Consider the following 13386-nt stretch of genomic DNA (forward strand, 5'->3'; position numbering starts at 1 on the left):
TGATAAAGATATTTTATGATCACCATAGACGCGTCTCGGTCACGTGCCAGGAAATCAACTGCGGGTCACTGCCGGTGAGCTGAATCGGGACAAACCCAGAAACCTGAAACGTCCCTTCATCACCAATTCATCGCAAACTGGTCCTTCAAAGCTTCACGGTTGAAGAGCTGCATTGATCAGTATACTAGTGGTAAGATCTTTCGCGTCAGTGTGTTAGGTGATGCTCAATCTTCATTTGTTCAGTCAGCTCCAATGTCCTTGCAGGTCAACTTATCTAGCAAAGAGATCAGCGAGGCATACCAAAATGTCGTTGCTGGCAGAAATATAGATTGGGTAATATACACATACGACAAGGGTGGAAATGACCTCAAAGTGCAGGCCACTGGCAATGGTGGGCTTCAGGAACTAGAAGAGGAATTCTCAGATGGACGGTATGGGCACATCGTCTCTTCATTCAGTTTCCCTTCTGATCTATATGCAGAATGCAGTATGCGTTCGCACGTGTCATAGATCCTAATGTATGCTTTCATCATGTCCACTTCGGCATAATCCTGATGAGTCGATCTTGTCTCCTTCAGAGTAAACTGGCCAAGTTTGTACAAATCAACTGGTGTGGAGATGGTGTACCCGAAGCCAAGAAGGGTCTATTCCACACTCATTCCAGCGCTGTTGCAAAGTTTCTTCGCGGTTCTCATGTTGTGATCAGTGCTCGCAACGAGGTCCGTACTGCGTCTGAATAATCGTATATCAATAATCTTAGTGTTCCTGCAGTCCGATGTTGCCCCTGCGCTCATAATGAAGCGTGTCGAGGCTGCATCTGGGGCAAAGTACTCAGCGCACAACGAGCAGGCGCGTAAGTTCGAACCGATCGCCCCTGTAGGTACGAGCTACACGCCTGTTGGGCGCCCCGATATCACTGCCATGCGCAACGCGCAGCCCCCATCGAGGAATGTTTCATCGTCCGCGCCTTCAGCATCGAGACCGGTTACGACATCGTCGTTCTCTAAGCCTGCGATACCCACTGCGCCGCGCCCTGTTGTTGGTAGCGCTGCTTCTGTACGACCTGCTGGTACAGGGAAAGCCCCCGCTGATGCTTGGGAAGAAGAAGTGCCTTCTGTATCGGCGCCTTTGCCGCCTCCGCCTGCTGCGTCACGTCCGCCGGCCATACCCAGCGCTTCAAGGCCTGCTTTTTCTGTAAGCCTCGGATTTTTATATCAAATCATGGTTAACCGTGCATCTGCAGTCTTATGCTGGCACGACTACTGCACGCTCTACTCCTGTAGCTCCTACTACCTCGCCTGCCGTCCTTTCCTCCAGCGCTCCCGTCAAACCTGCAGAAGAAGATCGTATTGCCCCAGTAGTAAGCGTGTCGTTATCCACAGCTGTGTTCTCTTATGATGTGTATATCAGGGTACCGCGTGGACCCCGGTCAAACTCACACCGGGTAGGCTGAAAAATCCGTTTGCACAATTCGAGCAACAGCAGCAAGCTCCTCCACCGCAAGGTATTGCTGGTGGACCAAAGAAAATTCCCTGGAGCGAACGCCAACTTCTAGCGAAGAATCAAGCAAAGCTAGATGAGCAACGAAGTAAACAGGCTTCGTGGCAAAGCCCCGCATCTACAGGCTCAAGTAGCAGTCAGACACAGGGAAGGTTTGGTGCCAAAGTTGCTTCTGCAGCTATAGGTGGTGCAGTTATCGGTGCGACTGGGGCTGCATTAGTAAGTGCTACAGAGCCTGAGCCTCGGGCAGAATTTGCGATTCCTGTGAGACTTGTTGATATTGGCGAGAAAGCTCATATGTTTAACATTTTGCTACTGCAGCCCCCACCGGCTCCCCCTACTTCGACACGTCCGCGATTTGTGCCGCCTCCGCCTCCCGAGCCAGAACCAGAGCCGGAAGTAGTAGAGGAGGAGGCTGCTCCGCCGCCGCCGCCGCCGCCACCACCACCACCACCACCATTTGCACCTGCACCCTTGGAAGAAGAGGAAACGGGAGTAAGTATCAAAGGATATCAAGTGCTTCAGTACTTATTCGATTTACAGCCGCCGCCGCCGCCGCCGCCACCTCCACCACCACCACCACCACCACCACCACCACCATTTGCATCTGCGCCCATCGAGTTGGAAGAAGAGGAAGCGGGAGTGAGCATAAAATGATTTCAAGTGATCCAGTACTCATAATATCTACAGCCGCCACCGCCGCCATCACCTCCGCCACCTGTAGCCCAGATGCAGGCGCTGAGTGTAGAGCCAGAGCCAGAGCCCGCTCCTGCGGGCCAGGGTCTCTGTGCCGTGGTGCTGTATGAATACGAGGTTAATGATTGAATCTATCTTGTTCTTTACAAATCTGACGAATCTTGTTTTCCATGCTAGGCTACGGAAGATAATGAAATGAACTTGGAGGAAGGTGAACTTATTGAGCAGATCGAACAGATTGATGAAGGTTGGTGGAGTGGTGTTAGCCAAGGCGGCGAGAAGAGCGGGTTGTTCCCTGGTGAGTGTTTCATTTGTACAGTTTACCGGGTGTATACCAAGTGCACCATAGCAAATTATGTGGAAATTGTGGAGCAATCTGAAGAAGATGCTCTTCCTCCTCCACCACCACCGCCGCCGCCGCCGCCGCCACCACCGCCAGCTGTGAGTAAATCCAATGTTGAATGACATACTTTGGTTCTCATACAAAAATAGCCGGCAGCGCCGCCTGCTCCCGAACCTGAACCTGAGGTCTCTGCTGCCGACGAGGGCATTGTAGCAGTAGCTCTTTACGAGTAGGCCCGTTTCTTAAAGTGACTTTACGGTCTAACCCCTTTTCTTTTCAGCTATGAAGCTACCGAGGACAATGAAATATCATTCCTTGTGGGTGACAGGATTGTTGAAATCGAGGCAGTTGGTGAAGGGTGGTGGCAAGGCAAGAACCCACAGGGCGATATCGGAATGTTCCCTGGTATGTTCTTACTCGTTGTATGTCTCAAGATGGGCTGACCGTGCCCCACAGAAAATTACGTCGAACTACAAGAATGAGGAATAGGTGCCAGCGATTATGGTCTGTCTTATAAATTCTGAGCAACTACAATTACGTGTATCAAATGGTGAATCGAGCTGTAGCACCATCGGTGAGAACTGCCCATGTCTAACCAGCGCGTGTGATCTATATACACGTCTATTCACTCGATCCGTATCAAATATTAGGAACTTCATGTTTCAAGACGCCCGCCGCCATCGCAATTCTCAGTGCAATTTCCCGTACACCTCTGACCTCCTCAACTGTTGCACCATTGCGAACAGCGCAAGTGAGCTGCCGTTCAACCGGACTGAGCATGTCGGTTGCAATCAATGCAGAAATGATGGCGAATGACGTCTCCTTGGATGAGATCACTTCCAAGAAGGAGTACACATACCCGTACCCGAGTGTCATTATGACATGTTCTAGTGATCGAACTCAGGAGCTGATTCAAAGGTATCTCTCTTTTGAAACATACCGAGGTCTGGATATATGGACCGAAGCAAGAGCTGAATTTCCGCTGCGGTATCACCATATTGTAAATCAAAGTATCCCTGACCAGAAGCAGCAACTTCCTCTTTCGATCGAGTGAAGTCGCTATCGCACGACAAGTCAGGAGGAGGGGATTCAGGATAACTTGCACACTGACCGCATAGGCTCGGTATCTCGAAACTCTTCGGGGGTGGCTTCATACAACGAAATGAGAGCGTAGATAACCTTCAAAGATTGTAAGATCATTAAACTTCAACGAGTAAGGCATATTAACTTTGGCGAAACCTGAGAGCAAGGCAGATTTGAAGATACCCTCCCTCATCTTCCGCACGAGCAACCTGCGATCTTCATCTGAGGTGTCAGGGAGTTTTTCAAGATCCTCGAGAGCATGGCGGAAGACACATGAGACGGCTTCAGGGCGGTTACTCGAGCTGAATGCTACTGCGGCGGCTAGGTACCAGCCACTGTCGACATATTTGGCTTGTGCAGGATACAAGGACCTTAATTCGTTAAGAAACTCGGCAGTCGCGATATCAGTCATTCTCGTGACAAATGAAAAATTCCCGCTACCGCATGGGAGCCGGTCTTATAGTTTCCCCTGCATATGCAGACCCAATAGCAGAAAGCCAGCGTGTTCCTGTTGAGTGATGACAACGTCTGCTTGAAGTATTACGGAGTCACTAGTGGTGGCCCGGGGTCGGACCTACTAGGAGCATAATTGATTAGGACTCTACACCCCTGTCGCATTCGTTGGTAAACATCAGCATCTGGTGGTACCAGTTACAAACTCTTTCACCTCATTTAAAAACCCTGTTTGTTCCAAATAATACTCTAAAAAAGCTCCGAGCCATGCAACCCGGCCTGCCGCACCCAACTTTCTCAGCCATAAACGACCACCAGAGAGGAATCAGCGGCCATTCTTGATATATCAAGCCGTGGTCATAAAGGCGTTTATGACGAGCAAGAGGGTCACGAGGAGTCTAGAACGACAAAGACAAGATCTCAGTTGTCTCGAACGAAAACTCTATAACGGTGCGTCTACCTAGAACGACAAAGACAAGCTATAACTAACATTAGACGCGTTGTAAACTCTAGGGACTTGTTGGCACGTACATCTCAGTTGTCTCGAACGAAAACTGAGATGCACCTGCGGTACTGCTGGTAATCTTATAGTAAGTTGGTCAGGTACTGGAACATATGAATGAGAGACTGAAAATAAACTAGGACGCGAGCCGACGTCATACGTCGCTCGTCTTCGTCCGTTTTGGCGCGCGCTCGAACCATTCTCCCCTTATCACTCGGATCCTTCGGACTCTCTCGACTCGGATCTCCCCCTGGCCTCGGATCTCTCGGTCTCGTACTCCAACACTCCCCCTCGAGCGCAAGCCACGCTCATCATCGTTCGCAACTTCTGGAGTCGCGGTCTCGGCAGGGCCTTTGTAAAGGCATCGGCGATGTTGTCCTCGGAGGGGCAGTAGAATAGCTTGAATGTGCCGTTCTTGACGTGGGAGCGGACGAAATGGTATCGAAGGTCTATGTGTTTGGTGCGTGATTGGAACTTGCCGTTGGACGCTAATGCGATGGCAGCCTGGTTGTCGCAGAACACGGGGATAGGATTGGGGACGGGGTCGTATAGCTCCCCGAGGAGCAACCTAAGGTAAAGTAACTCGCGTATCACACTGGTCAGGGCGATATACTCAGCCTCTGCCGTGGATAGCGCGATCAGTGGTTGCTTCCGGGCACTCCATGCAACGGGACCTCCGTTCAAAAGGACTACGTACCCGGACATAGAGTGCCGGTGGGGTTGTGACGCCCAGTCCGCATCCACGAAGGCTTCAAGACCTCCGTCCGTCGAACCGAGCGTTAGCTCGAAGTCTCCCGTGCCCTTAAGGTAGCGTAGTGCCCTCTTGGTGGCCTCCCAGTGAGGCCTACCAGGATTGCGCATGAATTGCGACAATGTCGCGACAGGGAATGCTATGTCCGGCCTGGTGCTAGTGGCTGCATACATCAGCGAGCCAATGGCTCGCTGATACGGTACATCGCGCATGGCCTGGATCTCCTGCACCATGGCAGGTCCCTGGTCAACGGACAAGGTGAGTGTAGGTTCCATCGGCGTCTGTGCACTCTTAGCGTCTCCCATGTAGAAGCGCTCGACGATCGTGTCCACATAGGCTTTCTGGGAGAGTGTCAAGGTACGTGCGCCACGGTCTCGCATTACCTTTAGCCCTAACAGCCAGTTTAGCTCGCCCAGGTCCGTGATTTCGAAGAATTTACGGAGCTGGGACTTGAAGCGGGTGATGTGGGAGGTCCGGTTGGCAGTAACGGCCATGTCATCCACTGAGACGGTGATGACGACGTGCTCGTCCGGTGCGCGTCTGTAGTAGACTGCCTGGTCCACCTTGGACCGGGCGAAACCTATCTTCGCAAAAACTCCTGCTAACTCCTCAGCCCACTCAAAACCGGCCTGCTTCAAACCAGGTAAGCTCCTTCGCAGCCGCAACACTTTTCCTCGCTGACTCTCCGTGAGGTAGCCGGGTGGCGCGCGCATGTAAATCTCCTCCTGGATACTCGCATAGAGGTACGCACTTTTTATGTCGACTTGGTGGATTTCCCAGTCGTTCTGAGCCGCCATCGTCAATACAGCGCATATGGTGCTCATGTTGGCTGTGGGCGCGAACATGTCGAAGTAGTCGACACCGAACTGCTGCTTCTGGCCGTTGGCAACGAGTCGTGCCCGCAGTTTGAGTTTTTCACCGTCGGGTCCACGTTTCGTGGCCAACACGAAATGGCAGGGGATGAGGTTAGTGCCGCGAGGTAAGTCTACTACTTCCCACGTCCCCAACTTCTCAAGCTGACTTATCTCGTAATCAACAGCTTCCTGCCACTCTACTCCATCTGGTCCGTTTAACGCCTGTTGCAAGGTGGGCTCTGGTTGGGCGACTGCCAAGGCAAGGTGAAGGTGAGTTTCTTCATCCAATAAATCTACCTCTGACGCTTCCAACAGGTTCTCCATCGCTATGGCCGCTGCATTGCTGCCTTCGTTCAGGCTAGCATAGTAGCCCGGAGGAGGTCTGGCCCTCGTCGTCCTTGGAGGAGTAGATGGTTGAGGTTGCTGCTCGGTAGATGGTTGAGGTTGCTGAGGAGTAGATGGTTGAGGTTGCTGGGCGGTAGATGGTTGAGGTTGCTGTTGCGTGGTAGTGGTGATGGGCTGGACGCTATGAGGTGAGTTATTATTACCGTTGCCGCTGTTATGTTCGTTAACAGCAGTAGGCTCCCCCTCGTCCAGTGCATCCACCAGGATCTCTGCCGGTGCAAAGGTGAGGTTCCTCTCCACCGACACACGGCGTTTCCCCGGCCAGTACACTCTATAACCCTTGCTTTCAGCGTCTACCCCCACAAAGATTGCCTCCTCTGCCTTCGGCTCCAACTTCCCAGCATCCAGCACGTGGACGAAGACTTTCGCCCCGAACTCATGGGCTCGCGACAAGTCCGGCTTAGACTTGCGTACGAGCTCGTATGGCGTAGTGCCGGGGGTCGACCTTGATGGTAAGCGGTTTTTCAACCAAGTTGCATAGTTGACCGCCTCTGCCCACAGGTACTTAGGGAGATCCCTCCCTATCAGCATGGCCCTAGCATGTTCAACGAGGGTCCGGTTCAGGCGTTCGGCCACGCCATTCTGCTGAGGTGAGTCGTGGACGGTTAACTGACGCTCGATACCCTGCTGACGGAGGTACAGGTCGAACTCGGCGCTGAGATATTCTCCCCCTCTGTCCGAATGGACCTTGCGCAGCTTAACTCCCGGCATCTGACGTGCCAACCAGGCTTCATAGGCCTTAAACGCTGTAAGTGCCTCGCTCTTCAATTTGAGGAACTGAACTTTAGTCTGCCGGCTGTAGTCGTCCGTGAACGTGACGTAGTACAGGCACCCGGCGATGCTTGCCGTTTGGGCAGGGCCCCATAGATCAGTGTGCACGAGCTCACCATAGGTAAGTGCGCGGCTCATGCTTTCCTCTGGGAAGGGCTTCCTCGTTGACTTAGCTTGCACACAGGCTTCGCAAAATTCGGCTTTCGATGCGTCATCCAGTTCTAGGCCGGTGACTAGGCCCTTCCGGATTGCATCAGCGGCTGCAGTCTGGGACACGTGGCCCAGTACTTTGTGGGCGCTGCTGACGGTAAGCTTCCCTTTTGCGATGTTGGCATGATGCTGACATTGTTGTCCTCCTGCGACACTATACAGGCCTTCAACCTGGGGGATCTCTGCAATGACCTTCCGGTCTGGCCCTTTCGACAGGAGCTTGCACATCCTGCCCTCGAACAGCACGGTGTAGAGACTCGTGCATCTCATAGTGTGATATGGCGCTTTACACTAGGGAGTATACAGCACCAACTCGCAGCATCACTCTGTGTACCATCCACAGTGATTCCTATATGACGCGCAGCTTTCCCGCGCACCATTCCCGCGCTTCACGATGTATACGCGCGCGCGCGTTCCCGCGCTTGCGCGCCCTATAGCGCCAGCCATCCAGATGCATCCATCCACTGTCCACCAAGCTCCCTAGTGCGTATATTTCCATTTCCTTTATTAGCATAGTTCCACCTTTATTTTTATCATAGTTTCTCACTCATATATATTTTTACATACCTACTCGGTAGCGCTTCGGCTCCGCATGAGCGTGCTTAGGCGCGCTATATAAGTGCCAGCAGTACATACTATTATTTACCTACTTTTCCCTTGAACTTACTAGTTATCACCCACTATTTACTTAGCAGTACATAGTAGAAGTCTATTGGTCTACACTTTGCATCTATCTTTTCTTATATTGCTTTATATCATCACTTAAGCTTAGTCTCTTTTATTTCCGCTTACGCGCGCGCGCTTTCCCGCGCTTCGCGCTAATACGCGCGCGCGTTCCCGCGCCTTCGTACCTTGCGCGCACTTGCGCTTTCTCACGCTTCGCTGAAGCGCGTACCTCTAGATCTTCGCAGCACTCGCTTCCCCTAGGGTCGAACGCACTTGTCTCCTCAAGAATAGCAGACTAGGTAACGCGCGACCTCACAACATTTTATAGATACAGTTAGGAGCATCCTTGTTCCTCATTGTATTGTTGTTTCTACAACTGGAGCCCACCGCGAGGGGAGCAGTCAGCAAGATCTAGTTTTGCGCATCTTCACACTTCACACTATTTAAACACATAAAGGTCAATCTCTTTGCATATTCAAAAGCTAACCAGTTTCTAGTCACGCATTCTCGCGCCTTGTGCGCGCGCTTTCCCACGCTGTGCACCTCGCGCACGCACCTTTGCACTTAGCACAATTCGCACATATAAGGTCAATTTCTTTGCAATTTCAAAAGCTAACCATTTTCTAGTCACGCATTCTCGCGCCTTGCGTGCGCGCAATAGTTCCCACGCCTCTGCGCCTCACGCGCGCACCTGTTATACGCCTCGCGCGCGCCTGCGCTTTTTCACACTGCAATGCCTTATAGAATGCCCATCCGCGGCACTGCAAATGCGCCCAAGTTCGATGGCACTACAGACAACCTCGCCGAGTTCATTGACACCTATGAGCAGCTCGCTGATGAAGCAGGACTCCAAGGACTCGACCGCATTAAAGGTATTATCCGCTACCTTGAGCGCGACGATCGAGAACTATGGGGAGGCATGCCAGAAGCGGCAGTAGATAATTACAGCGCCTTTTTAGATGAGGTGAAGGTAATGTATCCTGGATGGGATGGTAAAAGACGCTATGCGCTCGCGGACTTGCGCGCCATCGCGCGCGAATACGCTAACAAACCAATGCCCTCTTGCACAGAATTAAGCAATTACCTGCGCGCATTCAGGAAGATTATGCAGCCACTCATGGACGAAGACCGTATTGGAAAGGCCGAACGCGACCACTTATTCATGGAAGGAATCCCTAGCGATGCTCAGGCGCAAATCCACTTGCGCCTTATGATCAAGTTCCCTGACCACCACCCATACGACCCATACCCATTCATGGACGTCTTCGCAGCTGCGCAGTTCCTATTACCTGCGCGCGCTTTTCCCGCGCCAAGCGCGCCAGTTAGCGCGCCCATAGTAGCACCAATTGCCACCTTAGTCACAGCAACTGTGCCAGTGCAAGCTAAAGTGGCTAAGTACAAAGATCAATACCACGCGAGTCGCGCAACGCAGGATACGACCATTAGCGCTAACGCAACAGCTGGACTCTTCTATTGCGCACCCTCAGAAGCTGTACTTGACAAAAGGCCACCAGTTCCTATTCACGCGCCTCACGCGCGCGCCTTTCCCGCGCCTTCGCGCGAATCACGCGCACCTCAACCATTAACTGCACCAGCATGCAAAGCCATACCAGAATGCACCACTTTAGATCACGAACTCGAGCGCGCGCTTGCTAAGCGCAACCAGAAGCACACCGCAGGCGCCTCTTCACCTTCACCATCAGCATCATCTCCTTCGCAATCTCCATCATCACCAATCGCATCGCTAGTCAGGGATGACTCTAAACATCCATTGCACACTAACGCGCCATCGCTCGAATCGCGCGCGCCTATCGCTATCGCATCGCACGCGCCTACCACTATCAAATCACCAGAAGTCAGGGATGACTCTAAACATCCATTGCACACTAACGCACCACTAGAAACATGCTCGCCCCTCGCTATTGCATCGCTTACGGAAGAAACCTCGCCAATCGCACCATCGCCATCACCGCTATCACCACTCGCATCATTAGAGGTCAGGGATGACCCTAAACATCAATTGCGCCTTAGCGCGCCTATAGAGGAGCCTCCTATCGCATCAGAGGCTCAAGTCGCACCTTGCATCAACCAGAGTTTGTCTCTGGAAATTCCAGATGTCACTCACGATCACGCACACATCGCGCTTTTTGCTTCCAGTGACTATCGCATGCCGGTAAAGCATCCGTGCATCACGCTGCCCAACCACCAAGCAGAGCATGTCTCAGGCGACCCTGGCGCGACTCAGGCGCACCATATTGCGCCTGAGGACGCGCAATGCGCGCGCCTAGAGGTATTGTATATTTACCCTCGTCTCATTTCGCGTTTTCTGTCTCTTTCATGTTTAAAGCTCTTAAGGAGCTATATGACGCTTCCAAACACTTTAGGTTCATCTTCGCACCACCCCTTGTTCACGCGCCATGATTACGCGCATCGCGCAATACGCACGCGCATTCCCGCGCCTTGCGCATTCATAATTCAAGCAGAGTCTTCGCACTACCGCATTTCTATCACTTCTCCCCTTTTAAATTGCATTTCTTTCATTCAACACAAGGTATATTACAATCAGTCATCCAGGCGCGACTTAGGCGCGCGCCTTACACATACATACGCGCCTAACCCCCCTATCATCATCTTTAACTTCGCATTTATTCACATTCTTCGCGCTTTTGCTTACCATGTCAATTTCATTCCTGCGCGCCTTGATGCGCACTATTCTCCTTCACCTATGCGCCTATTGCGCCTTGATATACCACCCTTACAGCCCATTGGCGCAACATTTGCGCCTAATTCTTCACTATACATGTCTCTCGCTAATGCATTTGCAGAGAAATGGCCGTTCCTCGCGTGTTCGGCCAATATAATTAAATTCGCGCGAAATCGCACCAAGGCGCGCACATCGCGCGCATCCTATCAGCTTGTAGGGCGCCCCTACACCCCTTGCAGCGCCTCCCATTGGCGCGCCTTCAACCTGCAGCGCGTTGTGCAGGAATTCATTCTGCCAGTTACAAGCCCCCCCAAGCGCGCCAGCCTCACTCATTCCAACCCTACCTTGAGTAAAGCGTCAGCTCGCAAGAGACGCGAAGCGCGCTAGTCACGCGCACTCGCACGCGCTCAAGGAGGAGGATCAAGCGCCTCAGCCGCGCATCAAAGAACAACATATAACATTGTTGTTTCATAGGATATCATTCATTTTACCCTGGGTTTCGTCCAGCGCACTTTCATTTTTGTTTCTCTCATTATAATGCCGTCCCAAGGACTAATAACTCACTGATATATATGCATATAGGGATTGCCTAGAAGAACATACAAGAAAACAACCTTAGATTGTGTCCGCCTAGCTCAATAGTATTATTTTCTCTTCGCATGCATGACGCGGCACCATGCTCTTTTTACCTTAGAACGCACGCATATGCGCGCAATATTCCCGCGCCCATGCGCCTCATGCGCGCGCGTGTGCGCTTCCCGCGCCTCGCTCATAGGAAGGTGTAGATGTCGACAGCTGCACGAAGAAGACAAGTCGGATAGGACATCCGCAAAGTTTACCATTTTTTCCTTCGCATTTTCACATATAGTTTTACTCACACTGTTCAAACCTTACCACCTAATATTTAGCGCGCCTAGCAGGACTTGGTTTGACTTGGATTGGATCGCTCTTGGACCGCACCACTTCGCATCATATGCACAATACAACACACGCGACACTCACGCGCTTTCTTGCGCCTTGTGCGCGCGCGCTTTCCCGCGCTTCACGCTGTACATGCGCGTCTCGCTCATGCTTCGCGTGCCACATCCATATCACCCTTGCATCATCACCCCACACCCATGGCGCACTATTCACACCAGAGTCACCCTCGCAACCCACATTGCTACGCTTCATTCCCGCGCCTTCACGCATAGCGCGCGCACATTCTCGCGCCTCGCGCGTACCATGCGCGCAACTTCCTGCGCTTCACGCACATCCACGCGATAATTCCTATGCCCGCGCATTCATCACCCAACAACCCAAGCATCATACAGGCATCACACTCGCATACTATCACGCAAAATCCTCACCACACGCGCGCTGAGTGGGGACACTCAGAATTCAAAGTCCCTGGGAGATGTAGAGACTCGTGCATCTCATAGTGTGATATGGCGCTTTACACTAGGGAGTATACAGCACCAACTCGCAGCATCACTCTGTGTACCATCCACAGTGATTCCTATATGACGCGCAGCTTTCCCGCGCACCATTCCCGCGCTTCACGATGTATACGCGCGCGCGCGTTCCCGCGCTTGCGCGCCCTATAGCGCCAGCCATCCAGATGCATCCATCCACTGTCCACCAAGCTCCCTAGTGCGTATATTTCCATTTCCTTTATTAGCATAGTTCCACCTTTATTTTTATCATAGTTTCTCACTCATATATATTTTTACATACCTACTCGGTAGCGCTTCGGCTCCGCATGAGCGTGCTTAGGCGCGCTATATAAGTGCCAGCAGTACATACTATTATTTACCTACTTTTCCCTTGAACTTACTAGTTATCACCCACTATTTACTTAGCAGTACATAGTAGAAGTCTATTGGTCTACACTTTGCATCTATCTTTTCTTATATTGCTTTATATCATCACTTAAGCTTAGTCTCTTTTATTTCCGCTTACGCGCGCGCGCTTTCCCGCGCTTCGCGCTAATACGCGCGCGCGTTCCCGCGCCTTCGTACCTTGCGCGCACTTGCGCTTTCTCACGCTTCGCTGAAGCGCGTACCTCTAGATCTTCGCAGCACTCGCTTCCCCTAGGGTCGAACGCACTTGTCTCCTCAAGAATAGCAGACTAGGTAACGCGCGACCTCACAACATTTTATAGATACAGTTAGGAGCATCCTTGTTCCTCATTGTATTGTTGTTTCTACAACGGCTAGGCCAGCCGCTGCGATACGATTCGTGGAAATTAGCGTAAAGGCCATTTTCGGTGCGTAGAGTGCGTTTCTCACCGAGCGGTAGCTCCAGGTGCACATCTCCACGGCCAATCGCACTCAAGCTCGAACCATCGGCTGTGCGAACGTCTTGGGGAGGGATGCTCACGAAGTTCGTGAACTTCGCCCTATCAGGGCAAAAATGAGAGGTCGCGCCCGAATCTACGATTGCGCCTCGTTTCTCGACAGGTACGTT

General features: G+C 52.0%; 2 protein-coding genes across 2 annotated transcripts; one reads left to right on the plus strand and one right to left on the minus strand.

Moving 5' to 3' along the window:
- Positions 1–103: 103 nt before the first annotated feature.
- Positions 104–3100, plus strand: F5891DRAFT_223627 (uncharacterized protein). Its single transcript, XM_041370983.1, has 15 exons — positions 104–190; positions 244–431; positions 482–518; positions 579–719; positions 772–1194; positions 1244–1360; positions 1411–1764; positions 1822–1995; positions 2044–2142; positions 2191–2313; positions 2374–2494; positions 2546–2637; positions 2689–2768; positions 2820–2944; positions 2996–3100. The coding sequence occupies exons 2-15, from the start codon at positions 253–255 to the stop codon at positions 3019–3021; spliced, it is 2091 nt and encodes a 696-aa protein (XP_041233611.1). The 5' UTR covers positions 104–190; positions 244–252; the 3' UTR covers positions 3022–3100.
- F5891DRAFT_1220942 (uncharacterized protein) lies at positions 2996–4034 on the minus strand (the record flags this gene model as incomplete). The annotated part of the gene is made up of 4 exons (XM_041369417.1): positions 2996–3426; positions 3480–3598; positions 3651–3718; positions 3768–4034. 4 exons carry the CDS (start codon positions 4032–4034, stop codon positions 3179–3181), a joined length of 702 nt encoding a protein of 233 aa, XP_041233612.1. The 3' UTR covers positions 2996–3178.
- Between the last annotated feature and the right edge of the window lie 9352 nt (positions 4035–13386).

This window comes from Suillus fuscotomentosus, assembly GCF_016647785.1.
Source record: "Suillus fuscotomentosus strain FC203 chromosome Unknown F5891scaffold_2, whole genome shotgun sequence".
NCBI classification, from domain to species: Eukaryota; Fungi; Basidiomycota; class Agaricomycetes; order Boletales; family Suillaceae; genus Suillus; species Suillus fuscotomentosus.